This window comes from Strigops habroptila, chromosome 10 (genome assembly GCF_004027225.2).
Source record: "Strigops habroptila isolate Jane chromosome 10, bStrHab1.2.pri, whole genome shotgun sequence".
Lineage (NCBI taxonomy): Eukaryota > Metazoa > Chordata > Aves > Psittaciformes > Psittacidae > Strigops > Strigops habroptila.
The window spans coordinates 18,935,803-18,955,045 of record NC_046359.1 but is presented as its reverse complement, the minus strand read 5'-3'; the positions used below and the strand labels follow the sequence as shown (position 1 = coordinate 18,955,045).

General features: G+C 35.2%; 1 protein-coding gene across 8 annotated transcripts in view; it reads left to right on the top strand.

Moving 5' to 3' along the window:
- The window catches only part of CEP170 (centrosomal protein 170), a 102,173-nt gene extending 83,223 nt beyond the window's left edge, over positions 1–18,950 (top strand). For 3 of the 8 annotated variants that reach the window (XM_030499419.1, XM_030499413.1, XM_030499414.1), the window contains 7 exons: positions 1,149–1,383; positions 6,126–6,303; positions 7,676–7,843; positions 8,136–8,224; positions 14,408–14,501; positions 16,478–16,529; positions 17,842–18,950. In XM_030499419.1, coding sequence (XP_030355279.1) covers positions 1,149–1,383; positions 6,126–6,303; positions 7,676–7,843; positions 8,136–8,224; positions 14,408–14,501; positions 16,478–16,529; positions 17,842–18,128 — 1,103 coding nt within the window. In that variant the 3' untranslated portion in view covers positions 18,129–18,950. The remainder of the gene's footprint in view (positions 1–1,148; positions 1,384–6,125; positions 6,304–7,675; positions 7,844–8,135; positions 8,225–14,407; positions 14,502–16,477; positions 16,530–17,841) is intronic. The other 5 variants (XM_030499420.1, XM_030499415.1, XM_030499417.1 and 2 more) reach the window with 3 other exon arrangements.
- Positions 18,951–19,243: the final 293 nt, after the last annotated feature.

Here is a 19,243-nt window from a genome sequence, read left to right as displayed (position 1 = left end):
TTTGTTTTCACTGATTAAAAGTGCATTATTTGTATGAGGGAAGGGATGTAAGCTTATACATCAAGGTAATTTTTCTACATGTTGTAATCTTTGAGGGCATTACACAAATCTTTTCTCAACCAAAAATTACTTTCACTGTTTGTTACATAAATTCATATTGATGTATGCCTCATTTATAATGTTTTTTTTAAATGTTTCAGGAGAAATCATTATTACTTCTAGCATTTTTCTTATACTAAGCCCAATATACATTACTTGAATCTATTCTTCTTAAATTACCAAAAGATGATCACATACTTTTTAAAATGTCTACAGTCATTATAGAGCCTCATGAATGTCAGTGAGTATGGGGATAAGTCCCCTGCAAGAATTTAGCAAGTTGTCATGATGAGAATTCCTTTACACTTCGTGCTATCTCTTCCTGCTGGGAATGTTTGAGGACAGAATATCTGAAATGCATTTTCTACACTTTAGTATCTCACGGGGGACAATAGCCTCTTACTTAGTTTCAGTTCTCTTACACTTCAGGGTGTCTTGAGGCAACATGGCTGTATATGCTTTATGTGCTACATGTGAGAATATATGGGGTTTTTTCTGAGGCTGCTGTTTTTATAGACGTGTTGCTGATTTTTATAACAATTTAAACATATTTTTTTCTGTACTAAATACATAATGCATCATCTAGGATATATATGCTTTCCTTAAGCAAGCATTCATTCCAAGCTTGGTGCCAGCTCCATCCTTCCTTCATGTCTCTTTATTTTTTTGTGTATCATGTAAACCATGAATGAAACTTGGGGAAAATATCTGCAGAAAAAGTGCAATCTGACTATATACTTAAATGTTAATGAATTGGGCCCTTGTTTTGTAATACAGTTTGCTTGACCTCATATACAGTTACTGGCTTTTACACCTTATTTCACTCATCATTATACAAAGAGCATCCGTTTTACGTTTCTATTAATACTTATTATTTAACACAAATTTTGTAGCTTTCTTTTTAAGATGTAGTAAGTAAACCTTTTGTGAGGTATCTGGGGATTGATAATGAATAGTTGTGTACTTCTGTGATGTTACTAAAATAATACTGGTTTTTTTCTTATTAAAGTTGCAATAATAATTCTTTTTTAACAATTAAACTAATTTAGTAAGTGCAAGATGGAGGCGCTTTCCTACAGATTATGCTTCCACCTCAGAAGATGAATTCGGATCAAACCGTAATTCCCCTAAACATACCCGTCTACGTACCTCTCCAGCCCTGAAAACCACACGACTGCAGAGCACTGGGACAGCAGCTCAAAGTAGCAATACATTCAAGCACAGAATAAAGGAACAGGAAGACTATATTCGTGACTGGACTGCCCACCGAGAAGAAATAGCAAGGTTAGTTTTAAAGGAGTGTCTCTAAAATGACAAAGATTTGTACCCAACTGGTTATACAGGTACATATAAAGGAGAAAGACAGCTAATGGATTTTCTGTACCACTCTACTTACTGTTCTTATTCTCTAAGTGAATGGGTAATTTAAAGTTCTTCTTATGAGACTGGCAGACACAGTATTCATGTTACCAGCACATTCTTTCTAATGGAAAATGATAGTCATTTCTGACTTATGATAGCCAGATCCCAGAAAATGAACTTCTGATTGCATTAGTGGGACTTGCAGAAGTACTCTGTGGTAATGGTGTCTTTCCCAAGCTTGAAGTATATCTGATTTTGTACTACCCTTACATTCATATTGAGGTAAGATTTCAGATCAATGATATGTGACAGAGAGGAGAAAGTGATTTTGGCAGTGTGAGAGACCATGTTCTCGTTTTAATTTTTTATCTAGACATTATTTCATGGTAGATATTTTCAGATTTAAATCATACATATTCATCAAAAAGTAATTGCTTTTGTTGCAAGTCCCTGAGATTAGTATAGCAATTCCTCCATTATTACTAATAGCACTCTGCTTCAAGGGAACCAAAGAAACATTTTACATTCTGGTAATACATTATTCCCATATGATACAATACCCAGGCAGTGAAAGCTTCCAACAGCTTGCACTAGATAAATAAAACTATGTAAATATATGAATGTTATCTAAAACTTAGATGCCAGTGTTTGGGTTCTGAAGTTTTTAACAAAACTCTATTTGGAAGCCTAAACATGAAAAGTGTTTTCCTTTTAAGATTAATACTGTGGTGTCACAGATGTGAAGCATTGTGTTTTGCTTAGTGTGATTGATTATTTTTTGTTTCCTCTTCTTGTTACTATTTTTCAACATTTGTTTTTCCAGTATTGCCTGTGCAAAAGGAAAATACATAAGGGAATCTGATAGCACCTTGATAAATCATGAAACAAACATCTTCAAAGCATCTTCCTAAAACACATCTAGAGTTAGAGATGGATCTAGGGAGGAATGTGTGTATCTGGGGAAAAAAAATTATACCCATAGCATATTACTTTGTCCTTATAAAATTGCTGCTGAACCTCTGCTTCAGTGAAACTTGGTACATTTTGCTCATCTAGGCGAGATTGATGCTGGAAGTCATTGACTATCTGGTCTAAACTTACTTGATGATTAGGTGTGCAGGGCTTTTTTTTCCCTTGCATTTCTTACCATTTTCTTCATTTAGACAGTGGTTTTAAATTTGTCTTGAAGGTCATGTGCTTACCCTGCCTTTTTCACCTTCTTTAAGACGCTCAAATTGGTATTGCCCAATTTGTGATTATGTATAGAAATTTCACATGAACTGCGTTAAATGAGCGTATTTTAGGTTAAGAAAACTAGCACTCAGCAATTGAGAAATGCCAGGCTACTGTCATCTATTGTCACTGATTAAAATGCCAGTTTCCTTGGTTAGCCGCTGCTGAGCTCCTCTGTTCTAGGTCAGTAGTTTATGCTTTCTGTGCCTCTGTATCTCTTTGTACCGATTCAAAATATTGCTCCTCTGGCTTTTAAGTTTAACTTTCGTCCTTGTCCCTGCTCCTTTTGCCTTGCTAACTATAGTCTACCCTCTATTATTGTCTACCTTGTAGGGTTTTTTTTCCATTCCAGCCCTTAGTCCAGCCTCCATGATCAGAGTCCCTTCAACTCTGTTTAGAGTTTTTAAAAAAGGAATAGACAGTTGTACATTCTCATTAAAATTGATTGATTTATTTTGTTGATGTTGAATAACTGATTAGGTTAGGCAGGTGTAAAGATAAATATTTCAGAAAACAAATGTGGAACAGAAAGTAGTGTAGAGACTATATGACAAATATTTCATTGCATCCATGTACCATCATATTGCATTTTAACTGGTCTGCCAAGATTGACCCAGTTTGCACTTTTCACAGAGTCTACAATTTACAGATGTTAGTAAAATTGAAAATTGGAAAGTGGTGTTTGTAAAAGCTTAATGGAATAATTAAATTTTATTTAAAACTACTTTGGCCTGGAGGATGCACCCTCAGAATAACAGGAGCTTCGCATATATTTTATTTAAGGATTTTAAAGTATCATTACAAAATAAACTGACCAATGTAGGAAGTGTGACATAGTAAAGTAAGCATAAAAATGGTCTTGGTAATCCAGCAGTTTAGAACTGTTACGGGTATCTTAAAAGTATTCTTATGTCATTGTGTTTTTTTCTAATACTATGGATGTTCTTTCAGTGCAGGCAAGAACTAGAATTCCAGGCTGTTGAAAAAGATGGTTATGCTCTCCCCATCCCAAGCCCCATGTTCTCACCTTTTCCCTTGCTTTGGAAACTGTGTCTGTTCCTTACATAACTGTGTAGCTGCAGGAGCTGCTCAATGAGTGGATCTAATAGCAACATTTCCTGGAGCAGAGTAGGGGGGCTTAGGGAATTTGAGTTTTATTTTAGTTTTGCCTCCCTGAGTTAATTTGCCTTGTGTAATTGCTAGGTCTGATGCAGGAAGCACTAGAAATCTGCAAGACAACCTACTGTTGCAAGAGAGTAAATAGCATGTTACCTAAAGCCTAAGTCTCCTGTTCTTGATGATACAAAACATCATACTCCTTAAGCAATACTTTCTGTTTCTAAAAGTTAATGTGGAAGTACTTGAAAACTTCATTTATGAAAAGTCAGGCCCAACTCTTAGATGGTTTTTAATTTTCTTTTACATAGTGCTTTTTGTTTAGTGCTCTATATTGTTTCTGTACAGAAACATTGAGTACTGACTATAGCTTACTATCAAATTGAGACTAATTCCAGATTTTGTTAGCTCGACTAGTATTTGACTATGATGATGGTGTAACAAGTTGCTTGCCATCCATATTAAAGTCATTTATTATGATATTTTCAGGATTCATTTAAATTCATTTTATGTAGACATCTGGCATTTTACGTAATTTTGTTTGCTTGGTAAGAACTCTGTTGAAGTGGCTGTGGCATGTTGAAGCATTGCTGATTTCTGTGGAGAGTTAAGTCTTAGCTGATTGATAGTGCTTCTCATTATGATGTTTAATGACATTTGTCTTCTGGAGGATATACTGATAATTGAGATTTCCTGGGTTTTATTTTCTTAACAACTATTCATTAAATACCAAAAATTTGTCACAGAAATCAAATGTGATTATTAGCAACTTGTGCGTTTAAGAAAAAAAGTGATATGGTTGTGTGAAAAAAAGGAAGTAGGTGCTCTGGTATCTCTACTACTTAGAATATTAGCTCAAACCTTGGAGTTTTAATGATATGTATATATAAGAACATGAAATATAGATTAAAATTGAACCAAAAGATGTAGTAATAATAGGCATTTTCCATATTTTAATTTATTAAAATGAGCAATTGACTTGGTTTCTGCTTTTGTGTTCTAGTCTTTGATAGTTTGAATTCAGAAATGCAGTGTGGAGTGGTAATGGGGAAATTGCCACATATTCTTCTACAGCCTTTTCCCAGTTATATGTATATCTGAGCTGCACAAGATTGCACACTATTGCAGATTACTGATGGTTAGCCACAAAATCTAGTGTTCGAACTTGGCTGGAAATTATGTTTGCCTTTCTGGTTTAAATTCTGCTCATTCTATCTTAAACTATGTTTAGGTCAGTGATGTCCATTCTTTTTGACTTGAAGACAAAGTGAAAATAAAGAGCAGAAAGAAGCTCACCTTTAACAAGCACTGGCCAGCATGGTGTGCATCACTGTCACATGGCTGTGCAATTCCTTTCACTTAAGTGGTGGGTGCTTTTGTTGACAGAGTCCTTGGTGGTGCAGAATTAGCACTGTTGACTTTTGTGCCTTCAGTCCTCTCAGAAGTGTGAAAGGGGATCACTTTGTGGGCTGGTCTGAATTCTTAGGTCTTCTGAACTGCTTGATCCAAGGAGGAGATTCAGGATGCCATATTTAGTAGGGGGCTTTTAGCTTTTTCTTTGTGGTGAGGCTTTTCTTCGCCTCCTTTTTTTGGGTGTCCTGGGGAGCACAAGCAGAGCTAGGCAAGCTTCCTCCCTATGCTGAGCAGAATACAGACCAGAGCAATTTTTTGATGTGGTGGATCAGAAGTAAAGAAATCATTAGCTGGCAATTCAGATGTAATTGTGTAGTGCTAGCATATCCAGGGGTTTCACAGACATATTCTGTTTTTTTCCAACTAGAAAGCTTGTCTTGACTAAAGTTGAAGCTTTAGGGTACTAGTCTGGAATTTCAGATATGTAAGCAGCTTGATCTGCGTGAGCTGCAGGGCTGCTAGATAATCAAAGGTCCTTTCTTTGTAAGTTCTTTGTAGGTAAGTAAACTGAGGTATAAATTAAATGTTCTGGACATTTCAGATTTACTGCATGTACACAGGTCATCTGTGCAGTATTTTCAGCATATTTGCAGTGCATCCCATGTGTCAGATTTAGTGCATGTTGCACGTAACTCTACCTGGGAATCCTAGAAAGAAAACAAGGATGCCCTGTCTTTTGAGACTGCCTTCTACCTTCTTCATATAGAAAGACATGTTATTAAAAGCTTCAGTTAAAAAATTGCTTTCATAGTTCTACCAATAAACTTTCAGTTTAGAAGGGCATACACATTTTCATAGCACAGTTGTCAGGAACTAGAACTATAAGCTCAAAGGTTGCAGGTTGGGTTCTACTGGTCCAGAAGTGTTTGTAGGGAAGAATGTAACACTCTCTTTATTACTAGGATCAGTCAAGATCTGGCTCTCATCGCACGGGAAATCAACGATGTAGCAGGAGAGATAGATTCAGTGACTTCATCAGGCACTGCCCCCAGTACCACAGTAAGCACTGCTGCCACCACCCCTGGCTCTGCCATAGACACTAGAGAAGAGGTAGGAGATCTTCATGGAGAAATGCATAAGGTTCTTCCTTTTCTTTATTTCTTTTGCTTTTAGCATTTTGCATAGCCTTTTTTAGTTATTTCCACTTAACCCGTCTGCATGATCTCTACATTGTTTTTTGCTTTAAAGTTCCTTTACATTCCAAGAAACAACCTCGAAATTATTCTATGAACACAGCCTGTCAAAAGACTGCATACTATCTGTCTGTCTCTTTTTTTCCACGAAACATAGGACAAGGTAGTTATTTGTTTCTTGTTTGTCTGTAGCCTTAGATACCATTGGAAAGTATCTAAGTGCATTTGAAGATACAAGTATGTATGCACGAATATACATACATGTATGCATTTAATACTTTGCATAGCTATTAAAAACAAAAAAGTCCCTTTTTTCACAGGTGACAAAAGTTTCATCTTCTGAACACTGAAATACTTAGGTACCATCAGTTAACAATAACTTTAGATTTTCTTTCTTAATAACATTGTCAAAAACTGCCTTAAAATAAGTTTGCCTTGTGCTCTAATAATTCTCATTTTGTTTGACTATTCTGGTGTGCTGTTCTATGAATATATCGACTAACTTGTTCTAGTAATCATCACAGGTCTAATGCTGGTAAATCTGCTAAGCTGAATTTAAATCATCGCTTTCTACTGTATTACAGTTCACCCTAATATGTTACAAATGTTTACTGCATTTTTTTCTTCATAGTATTCCTTTCAAAACGTGTTTATTCATTTTTGTGAGCGTAAAGTTTGGTTAACATATTAGTTTACTGTGGATAGTATAATACTGTCTTTTTCTGTGGAAAAAAAGATATAAACAGTGATAAGAAACCTGTGAGTTGGGAGCTCAAATTATAACTGCACTCACATTCTCATGGACTTAAGGCTAAACTTCAAGGAAGTGCTTATTTTCTCAGATCCAGTTAGATCACTCTGAATTTTATATTACTAAATAATTATTTTCTTCTTTAAAAAGTATTGTACAGTATGTACATACTGCAGGTGGCAGTATCTGCTTTAAGTACGTATCTGTACGTTTCTGTAACACTATGACTAAACTGGGAAAAAAACCTGAAATTTGACAGCACTGTACTTAATTCCACAAATGTATTCCATTAATTGAAGGAATAAATTATTCAATGCCAATTTATAGGTAACTGTTATGTTACCTGACCATAAGCAAAGTTTCTGTGGCTGGTATTTGGGGAAAAAAAATAGTTCATTTTTACAAGGCATTGTTACATGAGATGCATCATTTTATGCTATACAAGACAAGAGAATGATTTTTATTTGATGGGCTTCATGTAAAACATTTCAGAAAGAAAATAATATTAATCTGATTTTTGCATGTATCCAGTAGTTTTCATAAATGGCATTTTTCTTTTACCCCCCAGTTGGTTGACCGAGTATTTGATGAAAGTCTCAATTTTAGAAAAATCCCTCCACTAGTGCATTCCAAACCACCAGAGGGGAATGGTCGGCCTAATGATGCTGGACCTCAGCTAACAGGCACGCTTGATCCCCCCAAAATTACCCGGAGAAGGACTTGGAGCAGAGATGAAGTGAGTACACAATTGGATTCTCTCTATTAATGTGTCTATTTCAAGCTTTTACAACTCCCTTCCCACTTAATATTCTAGGTGATATCCTTTCTTTCCTAGCTGTAGCAGGTGGAAAAAGAAAATATTTGTGTATTATTTAATTTGCAAAATGTTGACATATAATTGTTTTGTATATGATACTAATTAGGATACAAGTCATTTTTTTAAAGTTAAAAAATATTTCAATATTTATGGAATTGTTTATATTCTCATTAAATTAACAGTATACTTTTTTATTCAAAACTTATTGCAGGTTATGGGGGACAGTTTGCTCTTGTCCTCAGTCTTCCAATTTTCTCGCAAGATAAGACAATCCATAGACAAAACAGCTGGCAAAATCAGGTGGGTTTGTAAAAATTATTGTTATTACTGAAAATGTCTGCTCTCATCAACAGTCCTACTAGTAGAAGAGATATGTACAATACAGATAGTATTCAGTAGCAACTTGTGATTTAAAAAAGCAATGTTACCTATGGCTTTTTTAGCATTCGGAAAGATTTGGGATGAATAGTTTTTCCATTATTGCTTTAGTCTTTTTCACATTATATAAAGATAAATATCAGCAAAGTTTACGTGGACAGAACAATATCCATCATACTTCCAACAGAGGAGCTGTTCCAACACATGCAAATACTGAGCAAAATCTACATGACCTCTATGCAAGTCTTATAAAACTCCCTTTCGTAAAAGATAAGGTTAAAACGTTGCTGAACTGTAAAACTGGCCCTGTACGCTGCCAAGCTGTAGGGATTGACCATTTTGGGAAGAAAAAAAATTGGGACAGAGGAGAGCAGTTTCAGCAAATCCTTCTGAAAAAGAACTCACACAGGAGACAGTGTAGTCACTATTGAGTTCCAAACCTAAAACAACAGATGTAACTGTTCTTTATTTTCAATTGAAAATTCCTGCTTAGGTAGGTAGCTTCCTGCATAAAATGTCATAGTAGCTAACAGGAAGTATAGACGCGTCATAAATGAAAGTTGTTCTACCAACAGTTCCATTTAACTTGAATGAGTGAGTGTACAACTGTTTGGTGACCACTTTGGTTAACAAGAATAAATGAAAATTCTAAATACAAAGCTCAGGGTTTTGTAATTCACATGTTCTTCTTCATGTCTTTGTGCAGTTGATCATCTCAAAATAGGATGCATTAAAAATAAGAAAGTCATAGGGCTGAACTTCATGTATAATTTTCTGAATGTGAGAAAATATTAGGTCTGTAATTGTCAATTTATCTAGGAAGTGTCAGATATTGAAATCTTAGATGGGTGACAGATTAATCACCAAATCACAGATTTATTTCAGAATAGGGCGATGTAACTAGTAAAAGCAGCAAAATACTATCATATCTGAAGATTATATTCTCATGGGAGTAACAAAAAAGCCTTGTCCATAGAAATCAAGAAGAAAAAAATGGTCTGTATGAATTGGTGCAAACTGTAGGTTATCTGCCATTTCTAGTCCTGCTGTTTCTAGTAAGAAAAGTATCACTGAGTGAAGAATCAAGTCTTTAAAACTTGAAGCCCATTCTTACTATTTCTATTTTAAGTGGTTTTGTGTGGGGTTTTTTTTTCCACCGGTGGTTACAGGTAACACTTGTGAGTACCTTATTTCTGCTGTCTTGGAACATGGTCAGGGACTGACACTCATCTCACTTCTCTTTCTCCAACTCACCATTTTGGGCTGCAGGATTATAATACTGGAAATACACCCTTTGCTGCCTTTCCCTCTTTGGTTTCCCCAGATACATTCTTCTATGATTCATACTATTTATTTAAATATCCTTAAACAAAGGAGACACGAATGTCTTTTGCTATGTAAATTTCAGATACAAATGAGTTTGTGAAATTCAGGTGTACAATACTGTTACTTTCAAAAGCTATGCCAAATTAACAGAGTTCAACTTCATTATACAGAATTTATTACAAATTATGCAGAAGTTAATAACTTGTTCAAGTTTAATCAGCCTCTAAGTACATGCTATCATTTACTTTATTAGCTGATCTCAAAAACTGAACAAATAAATACATGTGAAAAGGTACTTAAACGTGACCATTTTTTGAAAGTCATTCTAAAAGGCATTTGAAATTTGGAAATAGAAATGAAATACTACATTAAGTTTTGTTTTGAGTATAATTCTTTGGGAAAATACAGTGACATCCATAAGGAACTCTGCTTACCAATGTATTTTTTTTTCCTTTTAAAGCTGCATCATTGGAACAAGAATCTTGCTTATTGACTGACTTATTTGTCGTAGGCGTCCAGGATGATAGGTATCTTAAAATGCCTCAGAAGCAGTAGATAGTAGATCCTCTACTTTTTTTGTTGTTCTGATTTTTCTTGACAGTTGGCAGTTTCTGACCTGTAAATATGTTGCTGGCGCAGATCTAGTTTACTTAATGTAAAAAACTGAGTGCAATAGTGATTTAAAACAAACCTATGTATGTGAATTCATTCTGAGAAAAACGTGTAACTGTAAAATCAAGTCTTACATGTTTTTGATTGATTTTCTGAGCTTAAAAGGTAAGTCAGCTACATTGTAATGAATGTAATAATGATGTGATCATGCATGATATTAAAAAAGCATACCTATAAAATCTATTTTTATAGATTTATATAATCTATATAAATTTTATATAGATTTAAGAAAAGGGGCATTGCTTATTTCTATCAAAATATAGTGGAGAAACTTTCATTAAGCAATTATTTAATGTATTGCCCAGAACTGTGATCAAAACTTCTTTTTCCTGCTATTCAGAATGGATTTGAATAGTATGATGTTATTCATAATGTCATTAGTATTTTGAATCAGAAAAACATCAGTAGTTTTAGGATTTTTTTTTTTTTTTTTTTTTTAAAAAGGATATAAAACAGGACCTATTAAAAGTTTTTACCTTAGCTTTGTTTTCATGTACATGAGTTCAACCAGCTGTGTTGGCAGTGCTTCTGTCCCTTTTACTGGAGTTAAGCCAGTTAAAATTTCTGCCCAGGACAGATACAGTGAGAATCAGTTAGGGTTTGTCAAGCTAGCAGTTGTGTATGTTTTGTCAAGTACTTGAACCTGTAAGGAGGGAAGATATTTTTAGAGGCATCAATAAGAGTAAGCCAGTAAGCCTGACTGTGTTATAAAAGTCCTCCCTCAAATTATATTGTTCACCAACATAAGCCTCTCCCCAGAGCACAGACGCTATAGGGCAGTTACACTCCCCATGATTTGCATCAGACGTGTTAAAAAATTGCAGCCTTCCTATCTGGGTCCAAATGGAGAAAGGTGTGCTTCCTCTGAATGTGAGAACTCTTCCTTCTGTAATATTTGAGTTGCAATAGCTAGCTTTACAAAAGACCTATTTCTCTTTGGCTAAAGTATTAAAAACATAAATATTTTTAGTCATTCTTGAGAAGCAGAACTGTCAGAAATTAAAATGAGCCAAAATCAATCAGGAAAATAAATTAGTATGGACAAAGGGAAAGATATATCTTTTTGCTTGACTAGTTTCTTCCCCGTTTCTCCACTGCCATTTCTGTTTTATAATTTACAGATAATGTTCCAAGTTCCACCTAGTTCTGTCATCATTCCTACCTTATATTAATAAATAGGATTGAGAGAAGCTTTTGACACTGTATTCCTCAGCTAGATTCTCCCAGTTCTAACAAAACTGGATTTTTATCCCGAAGTCCTAGCATGGTGTTCAGATTGAACCAGATTCAAGTGCCTGGTTCTTTCCTTTCACCAAATTCTTTGTATATTTGTAATTTTCTTCGGGATAAGGTCATAGCTTGGGTATTACTAAGTTGCTTTTTATTCTTTATTTTTATTCATTACTTTGTATAACCAGTTATGTTCTTATCTGCTGGTGTATGCAAAACTGCATTGTATTTAAAAATTCTGCAGCATTCTTGCCATGTATCCTGTAACCTGTTCTTTGCTGGGTAAATATTGTTGCAGGTTCCCAGGAAGCCAATATGCAATTTGTTTGCTTTTCTGTCTTTTATATGTTATAATGGGTTTGCAGGAATTTTCAGAGGTTATGGAGGGAGGAGATAAGTAGATTTTGCAGTGAGAAGACCTACGTGGTGAATGCAGTTTTATTGGCTTGCTTGTAGCAGTCAAGTACCTCTTCAGTCAGGCAAAATCTAGGCAAAGCATTCAGGTCAGTGTAGGTACTACTTGTCAGTCTCTGCAGTTTGCTGTGCATCCAGCAAAGTGCAGTGAAATTAAAATGAGGACTGAGCACAAGAAAATAAGAAGGAGTTCAGGTAGATTTGCCTCAGAAAGTAGGAAGAGGTTAGAGCACAAGGCAGCAATCCTTTATAAATGTGTTCTTTTAATATAAAGAGTATGGTTTGGTTAGAAGGAGGAAGAGAAAAAGACACAGAGATTAAGAGCCCCAGGAGGTTAAAATGTACTAAATGAAGAATTGAGAAAAATGTTGTAAAAAGGAAATAGGCTTCCTAAAAATATAGAAAACCCAAATTGGCCTGTCCACAGTATAGTCAAAATAATATTTTTAAAATTACTAATTACTGCTTTCATTTTTCTTTAATTTTTTCCTTTTTTTTTTAATAAAATGACCTATGAAATTATAAGCTTTCAAATTGTAAAAGAAAAGTAAGAACAGTATTTCTAAAAGCAAGTAAGACTGAAAACACCACATACACAAGCAAAGGCATTAATCACATCATAAAGGTAGAAGAATTTCAATATAATTTTGGGCAAGAGGTAAATGAAAAAAACATGCAATGTCAAAATAACATATATTTTTCTACTAGTGATGTTTACTGCTGAATAAAGCCTTATTTTCTGTTCTTGCTGATTTCCAGTGTGATATAAATGCTATTAAAGTACAGAAAGTATAGCTGTATAAGACTCTCTGTATACTGAATCCAGGTATTTCTAGAAGTTGCCTGGTTTTTAGTGCAAGGTCCTATAAAATTTAATTGGCTGTGCTTTTCATTTATTTATTTTAACTCATCCTGTCAGACAAGTCCTAAATTTTGCATTGTATTTGGGCTTTCTGGTATCCAGATTTGCAGTTGTATGGTTTTGCAAGCTTTTACGCTCCCTTCCAGAACATAAAAGCAATCTTCTCAGACATTTGATGTTCAGCTTTGTTACAACATGGTGACACTACTTGAGGCCATAGAGTTCCATGTTTTCTTTGCTGTAGTTTTGATTGCTTTTAATTTATTTTTTCTTTTCCCAAGAAGCAGTATGTATTAATGTTTACTCTTCATATGCTTTGCACATTAATACACTAAAGTCACTTGCAGAAGTGGTCATTTGCCTCAATCCCACAACACTGTGTCATGAGAGTAGCGCTTCCTCTCAATGAAACGTCTGACAGCAGTTCTGAATCAGCAGCGAGTGAAGACCTCTAGGACAAAAAAACAGTTCCAGCAGCTTCTGGATGGGCTGCCTACAGACATCTATGTACTGATAAGATAAGACAGGGTACACGTGTTGAAAAACTTTTTTGATGGGATAATAGAGAGCAGGATTTCCCATAGGGTATAAATAACTGAAGAAAGATGAACAGAAATGCAATACTGTCTCCCGCTTTCTTTCAAATTCTTGGTCTTTATGAGATTCAAGGTATCATGAATTTCCACCTTAAAAATTATTTCCTCAGAGACCTACCTACACTAATAACTTCTTTAAAATGTACTAGTTCTTGGTCACGCTTTTTAAATTGGTTGGTTTGGTTGCCTAGCAGTTTTACTGCAGTTCTTTTTGTACTTTTAACTCTGAAATACCAATCAGAGAAGTGGATTTTGACTCCTCTAGGTCATCATGGTCTCACTTAAAAAAAAAAAAACAAGAAAAAAAAAAAGAATACCCAGACCTTAAATATCCATACATTCCATGTGTATTCCATTCACATGTTGCAGGGAAGGAAAACATAAAAAGGGGGAATCTCACAGTAGCTTTGGGGTTTTACAACTAGTAGAAGTGACTTCATTAAATATGTAATGGAAGGGATAATTATAATACTGAATCATGTATATTCGATTTGTGTGTTGAGACTTTTAAATGAAAACGTATTCTATGAAATTTATTTTTCTTTTGATTTCCTGAAGTGGTTTATTCTTCATTAAATTAATACAAAATACAAATGTAAAAGAGTTGCATTTATTTACCATTGTTAATCTTTCTCATCTTTTGCAGTTGTTGTAAAATGCAGTGTTAATAGGGAATTCTCTGACTATTGTAAAATAGTTGGATTTTTAGAAAAATGTCTCAGTGCTGGAGAAAAGAATAAACTGTCTTTTCAACACCATAAGCAAGTATTTAGCTACAGAAGTGCCATTTTCATGTCAAGAGTAATGGTATTGCTGAAACCATGTATGCTTCCCTGAAAATTTAAACTCTATGGTTGGATTCTGTCAGTTTTCGGTATCTTCAGTTTCACTTTTATTCAGTGCTCCCTATGCTGCTTTGTTGCATCATGTTATATAGTCTTTCACGTTTAGTTTCTTTCTTTCTGTCTATTTAAAACATGCTGTTCTTGAATTTCTTTCTTCTAGAATATTATTTAAGGATAAAGACAGAAATTGGGAAGAAATTGAAAACAAGTTGCGAGCCGAAAGTGAAGTTCCTATTGTTAAAACATCAAGCATGGTATGAATACTTATCTTTTCTGGGATTGATTGAGCCTCTTATCTAATTTCTAAATATCAGCACATATAGCATTTTGCTGTATGTGAAAGAAAATAATCTGTAGACACATTGCAGTAAAAGCACTCTTCAGTGAAAAATAATCATGTTGATTTGTGCAGAAGTGATAACTATAGGATACCAACCACAACTGCAGCTGATTCATGTAGTCTTCCCCCACTCCCCGCATAATTAGAGCCATTTCTTGACCAGACTGAGTGAGAGTGTGAGGGAACAGAGCATATGTGTTGTTTCCTAGTACACTTCTCCTCTGCTTCTAAACACAGAGCACAGGGTTTGAAAAACATCCCTGCATGTGGGAGCAGGCAGAGAGTCTGGCTGTATTATCCTGTCTGGAGTATCATGCTATTAAGAACATCAACTTAGAGAGGCAGCATTCTGAGCAATGGGTGGAAGAGGAAACTCCTTCTCATGTACTTGGACTGCTCAGAAGCAAAATGTGAACACATTTCCTCTGACATCGAATTGGCTAGCGCTTCTCTATTAGCTCATCATGAGCTATAAAACTCATCCAGATTGATTTTTCCTGGAAGTATTAAAAACTTGGCCTGTAATTTCTGCAGAATGGTATATTGTTTAAGAGAAATCATTAGTAACTCAGTGTATTTCGTAGATACACTGGCTGTTTGGTTTTTTGGAGTTTTTTTTAAGTTTCATTTAGCAAGTTACAGAAGTTTCTACTTTCACAAATATAATTCTCTTACCCATTTCCAGAATAAGATTGAAGTTTAGTGTTTTGTATTCTAAATTCCATGAATAGGGCTTTAAGGCATTCACTAAAAAAGAAAATGATTAGTTGTATATTTATTGCTAAGCTCAGCATTTTACAATTTTTTTTTTTTTCAATAAATTAATTGTTTGAAAGTGTATGGGTTGGGGGTTTTTTTGTCTATGCACTGATTTTCAAGTTTCTGCTCAGTTTTCAGAGCAATTTATTGTTCAAATGCAGTGCTTATTTTTACCACAGAATATTGTTAAAAGTTAATAAATTACGTTTGTAACTGATGTTTGTTTTGTTCTTGGGACATTTGTCTCCAGCTCAAATGTGGAATTTGCTTAAAGATAATGACTTTGTAAAATCCAAGGTAATCAGTCTCTTTCTTTGCCACCCACAAAAATCACATTACTTAGTACAGAATGGGTTTCTGAAATGGGTTAAATGGGTTTCTGAAATCAGTGCCTTTGAAAATTCTTAGCTTTTGAAGACCACTGGCAGCTCTCCTCAGCAGCTGGATTAACAGTATTCTTAGTGAGGGATCCCTAATTTGTAGGATTTACATATTTATAATTTAAAATGTGATACATTTACCGGTGGTTGTGTTTCTGAATGCATTGCTGTGGCAACGTCTGTGTTTGTTAGCAAATAGTGCAGCACAGAGGAGAAAAATCTGTAAGGCAGGCAGGTGCAGAGGACCCAACATTGGTGTGCTGTACAGCGTCTCGTGGGCATAGGGCCCAATGGTTACAGGCAAAATCCTGATGCCATCGTCTTGGTATTCTGACTGACATGTGAAAAAGGTTATAAATCACCCTATTCCATTAATACTGGGCTTGTACTGTAACTTTCCTTTAAAGGTTTGCTGTTACTTTGCACTATTTGTAAGAACCGTAGCGTCTAAGTCTGTGCTTGAGAAGAAGCGTGCAGACAAATGAGCAAGGAACAGGGTGAAGTTTGGTTGACGCTCCTTTAATGCAGAGGGGAGCTCTTGATTTCAAAGTGGGCCATGGCTGTCCAGTCTCAAGCACTGCCACCCAGGACTTGTGATGGACATGGCTGGGCCACCACCAGCGAAAGCGTTCTTGATGCCGGGAGGGACAACCCAAATAGTCTATTGCAAAGGTTGGGTGGGAGGATTGTTTACTACCAACAGGTAGTTCGAGTCTCCTTTTCCTTCATGAAACGTTTGTTTCTTTCCTAGGAAATATCGTCAATCTTACAGGAGCTGAAAAGAGTTGAGAAACAGCTGCAAGGTACTAATCTTTTTTCACTTTCCTCTTTTTTGGTTGCTTGCTTTAATTTTGATATATACACATATATATAGTATGTATGTCACAAAAAAAAGTTATTGCTTTTATTTAAAATATATTCACAGTATCAGTTGCATACATTAATATAATTCCTGGCACATTTGGTAAAGAAACATCACTGAATTATTTTAAAACAGAAGAGTATGATATCTTATGTTGGTGAGAAAAGGCTCAAATGAAAATTAAATAGTCCAGAGGATCCCAAAGGAATTTTTGAAACATTCTTAACAGAAATATTTTCGTGGGTAAGTATTGAAGAGTAGGTGATAGAGAATATGGAGATGAGTCTATATAAAGTAGTGTTTGTACATCAGTAATACCCTCATTGAACTGTGTAGCATAGTTCAATGCACTGGGACCATAATCTATAGGAAATCTCAAAAAAACCCACCTGTATCTGATACAATAAAATGAAAATTTAGAATTAGCTCTTGACATCTTCCTGTCAAACCACTGAATCCACTCTTTGTAATTGTGGAGTCCACAGACTACAAAATAGAAAAGTTACTTTGCTTTTCACGTGCAAAGACTTAGCTGTGTATATAATAAGGAAGTATGTTGTGCTTACAGTGTCTGCTATTCGGACATATATTGTATTTACCAAAATCAACTTAAAATCTTAGTATATTTTAAAAAGAACTTGCAGTCTTATTTGTGTATTGTTTATAATTAGTTTAATTTGGAGTGGTCAAATGGATTAGTGGTCCATGTTTATATATAATTGTTATTGTATTTCTTATAAATTTCCTGTATTTGTTATTGTTAGTATTCAGATTTAATCCCACAATAAGAGGCCCTATCATTTCCTTGCGTATGCAGTGGTCTTCTAATAAATGTTAGTACAGTTTTGGAAATTAAAAAGAGAGAGGTTTTGTTAAACATGACAAATGTGTTAGTAGTATGGTAAAATGAAATTGTACCAGGTGTTTCAGTTTGCCCTCACTATGTGGGGGAAAGGGGACAGCGAGTCCATCATTTTGCATTAAATAGGATAAACGACTGCTCTTCTATACAAATTTCATTCAATCACGGAATTAGCAGCTATGGACATTTGAGCGGGGGTGTAGAATGAAGCATAATATAGTGGTAATGTTAGAGAAAGAGCTCCTTAAGCATGACTAAAAATCCTATCTCTCAGTCCCTATAAGCTAATCTTAGATGGTTCATCATCTCTCCTTCCTGTCTGCGTATCAGGCAGTGTTTAGTTTGTGTAGCTTCATTTCATCTAAAGCTTCATCTTTTCTTGATTGCTTAGCAATTAATTCTATGATCGACCCTGACGGTACCCTGGATGCTCTGAGCAACTTGGGATTCACCAGCCCCATCTTACCAGCTCAGCCGAAGGCAAAGTCCAGTCCCGTTTCCCAAAGTACCCGCCCTCAAGTGCAGCCAAACTGCCAGCCTGAAGCTCGGGCTCTTCAACCCGCCGCCGGCCCTGTTGCAGCGGAATTTGAGAATGCTGAATCTGAGTCAGATTTCAGCATACGTTTCAATAGATTTAACCCAGATGGGGAAGAGGAAGATGCCACCCTGCGTGAGTGACATCTCAGTGTTGATACAAAAACCTTTCATGTGGAATGTTTAGGAATAAAGGAAAAAATATAATACTGGTTTTATAATTAAAAAAAAAAAAAAGCTTGGTCAAACAGCAGTTGTTTTATTAAACCAGTTTTCTTTAACTGTGATGCTTTGATTGTCACACAAATCCTTTTCCAATCATAATGATATGCATAGATACCAGTGTAGGAAAGCAGATTGTGGCAGGTTTGCCCTTTGTGGTTGTGTGCTTTGCAAAAGATTTATTAATATCAGCAATTTTCCCTTAATAGATTTATTTCTTTTCAAAAGCCATGCAAGCAGTCTAACATTTAATGTTACTGAAACCCCAAATCTCTTTGCCAAGCTGCTCTGATGAATGGACTTCCTCCACTAAAGTTTGTACAGAACTGTTGAACACTTACATTTGACTCTGAATTAGATGATTTATATAGGAAACATTATCTTTGACTACAATGACACATTACTGCAAAAGGTAAGACAGATTTTAGAAAGCATTCATTCTTGTGTACTGAAAATCTCCAACAGTTCTGTGATTTATATAACCTTGTTGCTGCATAAATTTTCTTGGGGGTTTACAGAGTTCACATATTATGTTTGCACTAAGATTGCTGGGAGTGGGAGGTGAACATATCGATATCAATAAATGGCAAACAGTGTTTTGGTGTACATAGAAAACGGATAATACTGTACTTGTGTTATCATTGCAGTGTTTTAATCCACTTTCTGAAAAGACTATTTGGCACTTTTTGATCTTCTTCAAATGTCTTTTTGATGTTAATTAAAGTAGAAGTATTTCGTATCTCATCTCTGTCCAAATGTTTCTTGGAACTAGGAAATAAATTTAAACATGGGGCATTTCAAAGCGTATTGAGGCGAATGGGCTTTCACCAATTCAAATGCAACATAGCTTACAGAAGAAATCACTGTTCCTTGGAACAATTGTGGGATGTAAAATTTTCTTTAGGGGACTTGGAAATAGAGTTGTCATAATTTGCGTCATCGATAGATTCACTCCCAAGTGAATTATTTTATTTGCTTCTGTATAATTTCCTGTAGTCTTGCTAGTAAAGCTGTCTCTGTCTTACATATTTAAAAGG